At 32.2% G+C, this 12,520-nt stretch overlaps 1 protein-coding gene across 2 annotated transcripts; it reads left to right on the top strand.

Annotated features, from left to right (window-relative positions):
* Position 1: 1 nt before the first annotated feature.
* LOC148622652 (alpha- and gamma-adaptin-binding protein p34-like) lies at positions 2-10,957 on the top strand. 2 transcript variants are annotated; one of them, XM_088572634.1, is made up of 9 exons: positions 2-114; positions 3,117-3,307; positions 4,784-4,883; positions 7,188-7,277; positions 7,533-7,613; positions 8,354-8,569; positions 9,065-9,172; positions 10,466-10,515; positions 10,765-10,957. In XM_088572634.1, the coding sequence occupies exons 1-9, from the start codon at positions 48-50 to the stop codon at positions 10,837-10,839; spliced, it is 978 nt and encodes a 325-aa protein (XP_088428760.1). In that variant the 5' UTR covers positions 2-47; the 3' UTR covers positions 10,840-10,957. The 2 variants fall into 2 exon arrangements, with proteins under 2 accessions (XP_088428760.1, XP_088428759.1); XM_088572633.1 differs by having other exon boundaries at positions 108-233.
* The last annotated feature ends 1,563 nt before the right edge of the window (positions 10,958-12,520 follow it).

Here is a 12,520-nt window from a genome sequence, read left to right as displayed (position 1 = left end):
TTAAACACCCAAATTGATGACGTACATCACACTTCCGGTCGAGAAAAATGACAAATCCATGTGCACTGTTTACATCTTGTTGTGAATTATATCCCTCTGATGAACTGATAAAGAGTAATGCTTCAACACATGATAGTTAACAAAGCCATTTGAAAAAATGCTTGCATTACATATGAAAATATTCCATTCCATAATGACAAAATCATTTATCAAGACTTGGGTCAATTTGGGAGGTAACAAGTCAAATCGGCACTTTGTTAAATCGGTACCTGTTATTATGGCACCTTAAAAAATAGTCAGATTGTGACCTAGTCAAATCGGCAACTTAATATTATCAGTGTGGGAAACCACCGATCGCCAGATATGAGTAGATGTTTAATTTGGCGAGTTCTCATTAGTGTACACTCATCAATTTTGTGGCTGTCATTTGATTGCCAAGTTCCAAGGAAAGTTAATCAACCAACAGGTTATTATATATTAAAAATATGTTCCCTACTTTTGTAGCTTGAATTTGTCAAGTGAATTTTGGCATGATATGCACAATTTTATTGACTTGTAAAGCATTGGTTACGATCTGCCATTTTAATTTCCGGTAAACAGGATGTGCAAAAACCTATGTGATGGTCCCGATCTCATATAAGTATTGAAACGAAATTATCTCAGTACTTTAAGATATGTTAATATGGATGACGTATTATCTTTAAACAATACTAATTTCAGGGATTTGATACATCACATCTACCCCAAAGAACTTGAGATAAAGGATACTACAGACACTGTGAAGTCAGCCTCATATCTTGACCTACACCTAGAAATTGATGGTATAGGAAAACTATTGACCAAACTTTACAACAAACATGATGACTTTTCATTCAAAATTGTCAACTTTCCTTTCATCTGTGGCAACATCCCTTCAGCACCTGTGTATGGAGTGTTCATATCACAACTCATACATTATGCCAGAGCTTACTGAAACTACATACACAGACTTTTTGTATTGCGCTAGAACTCTAACAAATAGGCTTCTGGAACAGGGTTATGTTGCTACAAGATTGAAAGCATCTTTACAGAAGTTTTATGGTCGTCATCATGAACTCGTGGATCGTTATGGTATATCCATCTGCACAATGAAAACTGATTATTCAACATGTCATAGTTTTCCTTTCCTAGTTTGTCTATCCCGGACTTGACTTTTTATGAGCAACTCGGCGGGTGTTTCTAGAAAAGCAGAGGACACTTACCCTACCGGTGCATCTAGTCCATGCTCCCAGTTTTTAGTGGAGTCAGAGTTGCTCATTTGCTTTTGTTACTTTGTATGTATGATTTTAGTTACTTTATGTTCTTTGTTGTGTTTGTCTGTTTTCCATGTCTGGTCTTCGTCCCTGGGTTACATTCTCTTGATTACCACTATAACCTTGGTTCCCTTGATTACTCTTTCATGCATATTCTTACAAGATATGAATGCTTCTTTTAATAATTCTGAACTACAGTGATACATTCTATGTAGATAGCATAACATTGATGATACAGTATTAAAACATAAAGGAAGCATACCTATCTCAGATAGTACAACAATATTTGATATATGAATAGGTTAAGTCAAGTATCTTGTTATTTCAGTCATTCCCAGGTTTTTCACATTTCCCTAAAACTGTCTAAAGGTTTTCCTTCCTGTGCCAATCTTTTTATAATAAACATGCTGATTAATGACAAAAAAAACCAAGCTGCTTATTTAACCAGACTGGGTGCCGATTTGACTATGCATGGTGCCGATTTCACCAGGTGCCAATTTAACCAAGTGCCGTTATAACTAGAATTCACATTTGGATAAGTCAAATACAATGTGAGCAGGTTAGGAAACTCATTCAAATTCTAGTCAGTCCCAAATGAAATTTTTCAATATATTTACTACATGTATATGGCTTTATAAATGTTTGCTAACATAAGCCAGCTCTGCCAAAAATAGCCAGTCTCGGGCTGGCGGACAGGCTACTATTTCTAACTCTGGTGTAAGATAAATCAGCACCTAGTTGAATCAGGACATGGTTAAATTGGCACAACAATTAGTGAAATCAGCACTACCATGAACATACATTTAGCATTGTCAGTCTATGGGTATCCAAAGTGGGGCCACACATTAAAAAAATAAACTGATTTATTTCTGGTCTGATTTTGGCTATTTCTTTCTATTTTTAGACTCCCAAATACAAAAATATTTCAGAGCTATAGGGGGTCATTGTTTTTTATATAAGACCACAACATTTTTTTTGGTCATGTAATGGCATCACCCTGTCATTGTCGGTGTTGATAGCATTCGTTAACTTTAGTATGTTTGCAAAAACTTGAGTAAAACCTATCTTAACTTTATGAAGCTTTAACACATTGTTCCTAGGAATATGGCGGAGGGCGTTATAGTTTCTAGTGGCTTTTGCCCTGCCCCTTTTGGAAATGAGGGGCTAAAAGGGAGAACAGGGGTGATATTAGATTGGTAGAAAAAGTTTATTGTTGATCTGATTTGGAGCTCACCTGGCCAAAGGCCATGTGAGCTATTACCACTACTTGGCGTCCATCATTGTCCGTCGTTGTCTGTCGTCGTTAACAACTCTTCTCCTCTGAAACTACTGGACCAATTGGAACTGACCTTGGTAATGTTCCTTGGGGTATCTTGCATAGAACTGGTGTGGGAGATTTTTTCTCTTTGGTCAATTTTTGGAAAACAAAATTTATTGGATTCTTTATGAAAATCCCTGCCTGAATACAAGAGCTTTAAGATTTATGTTTAGAAAATTAACTCAATAATTTTCTGTTTTTGAGATAATGAGGTACAAAGTAATCCATGAATGTACCCTGAAGCAGAACTATGTACTTAAATTGAATTTTAAAATATTGTATCTAAATAATTTGTTGTGTCCATTACAAACTGTAAGTCCCTATGTTTAGTGAGTTAAACACTAATATTGTGTCTACACTTGTCCCAAGTGAACTGAATTCAACTGACTGTGGTTGTATCGTGCTGCATTTGATGAATCTTTTTATTTCACACTTATTATTCAGATTTTATATTGTATATGCTGTTAATAATGATTTTATGTCTTTCTTAAAATTCTTCCTCTCAGAAATCAAGAACACAAATAGTTTGGATAACGGGATAAACAGAGTAGAAAATATTTGGCAATATGACTGGCACATAGACACTAAATACTACACTGCTGATATCCAGCTTTGTTCTACTCCTGACAGAACCATTGGCAATGAAGAATTTGCTGAATTAGTACAGGCTGTCATCATATATTTTAATCCAAACCAGGTAATGATTACCATTTCAATATTATACATGATGGATTTTTGTTAAGCACAATAGCTTGTGTTTCAGAAGGCTTGAAAGCTGATGCCTAATATATCTAATATCTGGTTTCTTAGGTAGGTATTAAGCTTTAATCATTATTTTTTATTTAATTTCTTAACCATAGCATTGGTTTTTTTAAAACAGAGAAAAGCTCTCATGACTTTTTTTTAGCAAAGTGGACCCTGATTAGTTTTGTTTTCAGTTGAGGAGAAAGTTAAGAATTGTGTTCAATGGTTATTTTTTTAAAACAAAAAAGAGATTTGAATAAATTTTGCATTTTTAAAATGTAGTTTAAGAGTTGGGAGGTTTTTTTTTTTGTTCAATGATAAAGTGACTTCAGTAGTAGAGACAGGGATTGTCTTAATGGTAGGATCCTGCCTCTTTTGATGGATTTAAAAAAAAATTTAAGTGAAATATGAGAGCAACAAGTTCTAAAGAATAGCTTGAAAACTCCACCTTTTTAGCTCACCTGGCCAAAGGCCATTTGAGCTATTGCCATCACTTGGCGTCTGTCGTTGTCATCTGTCGTTGTCATCCATCACTGTCAACAATTTTTCAAAACTTTTCTTCTCTGAAACTACTTGACCAACTGGAACCAAACTTGGTGTGAATTTTCCTTGGGGTATCCTGCATAGAACTGATTTCTCCAAAAAACATTAGGTTTAGCCAAATTCTGACTTGGGTAAAAGTGTTCAGCATGATGAGATCTACTTGCAGTCAAATTTTCTTTTTATTCTGTTCAGCCATGTTGGAGTTATTGCCCTTCTTCGACGTTTTTTTGCTACTTTTAATGTTATTTCTTTAAAAAATCTTCTCGTCTGACACTACTTGACGAATTAGAACCAAACTTTGTATGAATGTTTCTTGGGGTATCATGCATAGAACTGATGTGGGGATTTTTGATCCGTCAAAAAACATGGCTGCCGTTAGTAAAAATAGAACAAAGGGGTCAGATAGTAGTTTTTCGCATATATCTTTAAAACCCTTAGGTTTAGCCAAATTCTTTCAATAGCTGAAATGACTGCAAAAGTCTCATGGCTTGAAAGTTGTCAGACACCTCCTTATAAGAGTTATTGCCCTGGACAGGGGAAAATGACAGTTTACAGTTTTCAGCCAATGTCTTGAAAACTATGATAGATTTAAACTTTCATTTGCTGAAATGATCCTTATGATAAGTCCTATCAAAGTTTTCTTGAGTCAAAATTGTTGGACAACTTCTTGTTTAATTTATTGCCCTTGGAAGACAAAATTCAACCAGGTGAGCGATTCAAGCTCCTGGGAGCCTCATGTTTCAAATCTTCTGAATCAGCACCTAGACCAGTATGTAATATCAGCCATGAATTTTAAATCATTCTTTTTGTTTATTTAGAATTATTACTTTTTCTAAGAGGAAGTATTGTTTATTCTTTCTTGCTATAATTTGTTATTCTTTCCTAGGAATCAAGTTTTGACAAAGCAAAGTCTTGGTTACCCTACCTCAGTGAATTATCTCCTTCAATACAGATGTTAGTTTGTGAAACATGCTCTGATGATTCAGGTAACAGTAAGCTTACTTTTATTAATAGTAAACCTGAATTTTGAATTCCTTTAGAAGTATTTATATTGAATCAGTGATATATCTTTATGCTGTATATTTATTAGGCAAAAGTCTCCAAATTATTTGTTCCATAGGTCCAAATGCATTTTATTCAGTGACATTTTTTGTTGTAGCTCTGGCTATATATCTCACCTGTATATATGAGAATTCATAAATTGACCGGAATAGACTTAAGTTTAAATCTTGGGTTTCTGATTTATCAAAATACCTTATGTTGCCAGTTTATGCCTGGAACTTCCTTACAGTTTCTGAACACTACACAAAAATATAGTCCAAATGTAATTCTTTTTATATCATTCAATACATCTTTTATAACCTGCAAATATGTTTCGGCAATTACTCATCTTAATGATATTCTATTATTTCTGCAAATAAAATTAAGATCTAGTCTTCAAATGAACTGAAGATCTGAGGGACTCCTTTTTAGATGTTTAGTAATAAATTAGCATTTAGGGAATGAAGTTCTTGCAGTAATGTACCAAGAAGCATTAAATGTGCTAAGCATGTTCCATTTAGTAAAACTATCAGTCAAAATCTCCATCCTATCATCAATATTTTATTGTTAATAGACAGGAAGCGAAGAGCAGTGATTTAAACCGAGTAAAATTGGCAGGAAAATTCAAATTGTTAAAAAGTGTCTTGTTTTGAAAATCTTAATATGTTAATCAAAGAAAATTATTTTCTGAAGCTGAAATTAGTTACTTTTGAGTATAATAAAAGTGTAGGATAATGCTCTGTTGAAATACTTTTAAATTAATTGCAAATTATCTTTTTGACAGCTTTAAAAAATTGGGCAAAAGTTAAAACAGAACAAAATTTGTAAATGTGTGTGATACTGTTTAAATATTTATTACATTTTTTACTCCAGAAATTGGTAATTGAATTATATTCAGTTAATACATATTAGGGTGCACTATACAGTTACATTAAGGCGCACTGTTTCACGCAGCAAGTTACCCCTGTCAAATTTTGTGAAACTTAAGATTAAAAGTTGAAATTTGGTGGATATATTGTTTAAATGTAGTTCAGCATTTATATATAGACAGGTGTAATTTAAATGAAAAATGGTATCCGGAACTTTTCAGTCCCCTGCCGTAATAGGTTCTCTGCTGAGCATCAGATGGCTGATTTTCAAAATGCCTTGTTCAGAGAATGAATCGAAAAGGGTCTTATTATTTTTACCCCTTTTCCACCTACTCCATGCATGCTCTCATTCAGTGCTAGTGTCTAAGTGCCTGATATCTTATAAAACAGTTTTTGGCTGTTAGTTTTGGAAAGGCACCCCTGATTTATACTAAAACTCAGTAAAATTTTTCAGTATGTTACCATGGCTACTGGATTTTATAACAATAATCACTAAATTACTTATAAATGACTTGAACCTCCACACACCAAGGATTTTAAAAATATTCACTTTTTTTATGACAAAACACTAGAAATTTATGTGCCGACTGCCTTAAAACAGCTTTATTTCAACTAAATGAGACCAAATTTTCAGAAATGACCTAGCTGTATTGTAATACCTTAGGAAAAACAGTTCTAAATAATACGTAATTTTTAAAATTTTGTCGATGCTACACAAGAATCAAAAACACCCAATGCCTACAGCACTTTGAATATAGCGTATCTGTAGGATTATTTTCCATCAGTCTCTAGTTCCAGAAGTATTATGATGCTATGAAAGTAAAAAAGTGATTGAGATTTATTGTACATTTTTCTACTCATGTTGAATAAAGTTTTCTTCACCTTTCTTAATTGCTATTTATTTTGTATGATACATAGTAAGTAATAAAAAATTATTTAGATACAGAACATCTCATATCTTGTAATAATAGCCTTTGCCCTTATACATTTAAATTATACCAGATTACTAATTTTTTCACAATTAAAATGAAAAAATAGATTCAAATTTATTAAGATATGTCAGATATATCAGAGAGTAAAAAGTCTGCCTAATAATGCCCAACAAGGTATATTCCAAACTTAATATTTTGAAAATTTGATTGACCTAGTTCATGGAGATGTGTATGAAAGATTACTTTCACCACTGGCTTCAAATCTAAGTAGACAAAATACCGAAAAACATGTTGACTTTCACAAATGTAATGCATACCAAGTATATGATGACAAAAATATTAATTTTCTCTTATACTTCAAACGAATCAGTTGCTATTACAGACCTATAATTTGGTTTGATGTTATGGGGTGTAGTAGTTTCTTATAAAAAAACATTGATATTTGTAGACATAAAGAGGAGCAAAGTACAAGAGTGGTGTATTGAGAATGAATTTGAACTGGTTGAATTGTCTCCCTTGCACCAAGATAGTGAAGAAGGTAACTTTTTAGGCTGGTAACAAGTAACAATATAATTTTATTCTAAAGAATGAGAATACACCAAAGCCTTGTCAGATTTAATTCATTAAGTACTGGTAGTCATGTACCGCTTATAAAGATACAGATAGAAAAAAAAATTAAAGATCCCAAATAAGAAAATTTTTGATCATTTATAACTTCAGTTCAATAGTTACTCAGGTGTCTGCCTAAGAGTTGATATTTAGAGTTCCTCTGATTTTCATTTTTTTATTTCAGATGATTATGGAGAAACAAATGGTGTAAAAAGAATCATTCAAGCTCTTCATGCTCACACATGGTCTAACTTACAAATGAAAGGTAAACAACCAATTAACCCTGCTTCTTAACAAAGACATGGTGACGTAGGTCTCACTAACCACCTCTAAAGTTTCCATTACTTTATATGTTAAAAAAGTAATTTTCAAAGTTTAATGGTGAATTCCCACGACAAATGACATGTTAAAGTTGCAAACCATTGTGAAGCTGGGAAAATAAGGCTTTCAAAATCATTCTGCTAATGGTACAATGATTGTAGAAATTCTTCACAAAATTTATTTGAATAAATAATTCTGAAAATCCACATTTTTACCTTTTCTGCTAACTGACAGCATGGAGGCAAATTACTCACACATGTAAACAATAATCATACACTTTTGTAGTAAATTACAAATATGATTTTAAAGTACACACTCAGCTTTATTTTGACTACTTTTAATCAGAATACACACAAATAATGCACTTTCAATGCATAAAACTAGGTTCAGTGTGTTTTTGGTACTACATAGGGGGTGGCCATTTGACCTGGAAGTGGTTAGTAAGACCATAGGAATCATTTTGTCTGTTCACACAACTTGCAAGTTCAATTCCTCCTAAATGGCTTGATAGATTTAGATGAAATTGTATATGAAGGTAAGATTTTATAAGTAAAGATAGAAAAAAGTTATTGTCAAATGGGCACTTAAATTGATGAGCTTGCTCCACAAATTTCTTGTTTAATCTGAATTTTTATTGTTTGTAGGGGTTATTTGATGTTTAACATTTTGTTGTAATGTATTTAGATAACCCAGCAGTTTACAGTCCTTACATGAAGAAATTAATGGAACAAGAAAAGTCTGGTTTTAATGATTTGACGGAGACATCAGGGGATTGTACTGGGCAACAAGAAGATAGGGAGATAACTGGAGCATGTGGAGATTGTAAACAATTGAATGATGAACAAAGCAGCAATAAAAAGTCAACAGAAAAGTCCCAAAAATCAAAGTCAGATAGGATAGGTACATGTATATTCAGCTTTAGTTCATTTCTACTATTGTGCCTTGTAGTATTTGATTTACATCATTGAAGACTTGAATTATGCTGAATACTGTACTTCAGATGATTTATTAACAAGATCTATCAGTATCTTATATTACCACCTTTATGATATGCATAAATTGATCAAAGGCACATGGTTTTTGTTTTTATTTATATTCAAACAGATATTATTTTACATAGGCACTCCTACAAAAGCAACAGACATATTAGTTAAAATTGTGCAGTAGGGGTAATAGGGACTTAGTTATTTCAAGAAGAATTTTTTGGGTAAAAGCTTCATGAGTTTGTATGATACTGAAAATTTTTTAACCAAATTTAAAAAAAAAAACATGAAACAAAAATCTTATTCTAAAAGATATTTTTTTCACTACTCTATGATAATCAAATGGACTATATCTGTGAGATGTAAGAAGTAGCCAATCAGGCCATACTCTATAACATTGTTTACTTTGTAGATGATATGATACAACATGATGATGATATAGCATTATTTGACATGGTAGGGCAGGATGATCCTGGTGGCTCATTTGAAACCATGTTTGCACAATTTAATCTAATGAAAGGTTGGTATTGCCCTTTTTCTTTATGTCTGAATCAACAACGATTTATACACAGAATCTACTTTTTAAAACTGTTCAGGTGGTTCTTTTGGGTGGTATTAGCAAATTAAAGTTGTCATTAAAACTCTTAAGGAAACTTTTTTTGGCTAATAACTTCTCAGATAACTAATCTTGGTAGGAATGATGGATAGAAAAAGGCCTGTGAGGGAGCCAATTTTGGTTATACTTCTTTCTTAAAGGTGATCCCCTGCTTTGATTTGTTCAAAATATCTGAAACAACAGGTGTAGATGTTTTGAAACTTGCGAGTGCTAAACAGCAATGATGTATGTAAACATCTACATGTATATGTGACTCCATTTGCAACAGTTTATACTCTAACTTGTCATTCAAACACTCTGGAAACATATAATGGCATATATCTGGCGAATAATTACATAACTTGACAGGAATGGTGAATGAAGGGCCTCTACAAGCAACTTACTTTTCTTCATTTGATTGATAATGAATGCCAGAGGCTATTGAAATGTCACATTGGCCAATTTTCAAAGTTTAAGTCCTCTGAAACTGCATATTGTATGTTTTGTTTACTCAATGAATATGAAGGATTGAAGATGTGCCTATACTAAAGTATGTCAAAGACAGCATAAATTGTAGATACATGAACAAATGGTGTAATATAGTGTATACATTCTCAGGACCCAGAAATGTCTGTAACAAAGTTAAATGTCTTAATAAAGTTTTCATGCCTCAAAGTCTCTTAAATCAAAGCATCATTAAATCAATAATCACTTCTGCAATCATTATCAAAAGTTAAATTTCTTGAACAGATTTCATGATAACATATCTTCTAGTTCACTTTAAGATGTTTGTCAGTAGTAGGTTTGTTCTTGTGATTCTTCATGTTGTGGTTTTTGTCCATCATAAAAGCGAGTTTTCTGGAGAATTGATTTTTGCCAGTGGGTCTAATTAGAGGAGTTTTTGGGCAGTGGGTCTAGTTGGAGGAGTTTTTTGACAGTGTGTCTAATTAGAAGTTTTTGGGCAGTGGGTCTAATTAGAAGAGTTTTTGGGCAGTGGGTCTAATTAGAAGAGTTTTTTTGCCAGTGTGTCTAACTAGAAGAGTTTTTGGGCAGTGAGTCTAATTAGAAGAGTTTTTGGGTTTACTGAGTTTGCAGTAGCACTCAGATATCTTGTTTCAAATTAGTTTAAACTTTATTCAGTTTAATTTTTTTTCATATGAATTTATCATTAAAGTGCATTATGATAAGTATGGTACATTGAATTTATCTCTTTTTCAGAGAAAGCAGAACACCTTCCCCCTGAAGAAAGAAAAGCTTATGCAGAAAAAGTAAGTTAACTTGAGGGTATTTTGCAATTAGTTTGAAGCTTGAAGATTTAAATTCTACCATAGATTCTCTTTTATTTTTATTAACTTGAAATGAAGATGAACTTTTTTTGCTGTCCAAGATTAAAACAATATTTTAGTGTTGCAGTTTTATTTCTATTTTTTTTTCTTAACTGGGAGTAGTAGAAATATTAATGGAACAACAGCGCTAACAAAAATTAATTTTGTGACAATAATTTACTCTCCTTGTAGGTAGCAATATCATTCTGGAAAGCTTTAGGTGGAGAAGATGAAGATGGATTAGATTCTAGTGGAGATGACACATAGATAATGAATGGATTCCATATTCTAGCTGTGATTAACATGAATATTCATCAAATTTTAATTTGATTCATATTGGAAATGTAATATTTATCATGATGATGTAATAAATACTCAGACAGACTTTGATTGTTATTCATTTGTTTCTTCCTTCGTCCTACACCAATAATAAACTGAACTTGATTACCGGTACAAATAAAGACAAGGTACCATGTAGTTTTCTTGAGATGCTAATTTAGGCACATTATAGTTTACTGTCTAAGAAGCCAAAATAATAAATTCCACAAAATATTTACTCTGGGCTGAAGAACTTAGTGCACCACATATTATCTGCAAAATGTTTTGTATGCCATTTTGCTTTTTAAAATCCCCAAATTTTACACATGCCAAAATAACCTGCCATAAAGTATCAAACCAGTATAAAAACATTACAATGATATGAGACTATATGATAAATCATGTACAAACATAACATTTACACAGATTTATTCCTGACAACATTATGTCTTGATACAGCTCCTAAATTGTGATTGGGATTACATGTTTTACATAATATATGTTTCTAAATAAAATTCAAAGTGATCAATGAACCTAAATTTTCAACTTAACATTTCAAGAAATGAGCAATTTTTGCATTAAGAAAATGCTTATTTCTGACCCATTTTTAGCCTCTTGATTCCTAAATGTTAAGACCACAACCCTTTAAATCAATTAAAAACTTCCTATTGTAGTATTGAGCCTTGTAGTACAATTTCATCATGATCCATACATCATAACTAAAAAATATCAATCCCAGCCAGATTTTGATGGTAATGAATCTTGTACAATATTATAGAGATCTGTACACTTAAAGTACTAAGTTCTATAGTAAAGTTTTATTAAATGCTTTGTCTTTGGCCCCTTAATCTTAAATTAGTAAGGGTTATGATTCCCTTAAACAAGTTGTGGTATGGAATCTTGGTATACAATATCACGGAAAACAGCTATTTTCTAGGAACCAAAAAAATGTTTCTTTTTGAATGTTTAAGCTCATAAACTTCAAAATCAACAAGCATTCTGACAGTATTTCAGCCTTTGAACTCATTGCCTTTATGAGATTTTTTTTATATGTGTGAACTAACAATGGATGGTGTTATTTTTTAACAATCAAGAGAAAATAACTCATGAACAGCAAAAGCAAATTACATCAAAATCAAACCTGAGCTTCATTTCACAGTAGATTTTAACATTTTTGCATTACAGAAAGCTGCATAAAGACATTCTCTTTCTATCACCTGGAAAGTTGAAAAAACTTCGTTATTATGAATTAAAGGGCAAATAACTCTAGAATGACAGCAGCAATTCGCATTAAAATGATGAAACAAAATTTTATGTAATTTTCTATGTCAAAGGGCCATTAGTTCCATATAAACCATTTTGCCACAATTATATTTAAATTTAATTTGTAACTTGTCATGATAAGACTAGCTAACAAATATGAAATCAATTTGATGAGGCATTACAAAGAAAAGTCTGGAAAACAAAATTTTATGAAATTTTCTATGTCCAAGGGACACAACTTCTGTAAAATTCATTCAACCATAACATCATTCGAACTTAAGTTGTAACTTGTCATGATAAGACTATATACCAAATATGAAATCAATTGGATGTGGCATTACAAAAAAAGTCCAGAAAACATAAAAAT

This window comes from Perna viridis, chromosome 3 (assembly GCF_037379345.1).
Source record: "Perna viridis isolate PV_CMFRI_1.1 ecotype Kerala chromosome 3, ASM3737934v1, whole genome shotgun sequence".
NCBI lineage: Eukaryota > Metazoa > Mollusca > Bivalvia > Mytilida > Mytilidae > Perna > Perna viridis.
Note: the sequence above shows the minus strand (reverse complement) of the source record. Positions and strands in the feature narration are given on the sequence as shown.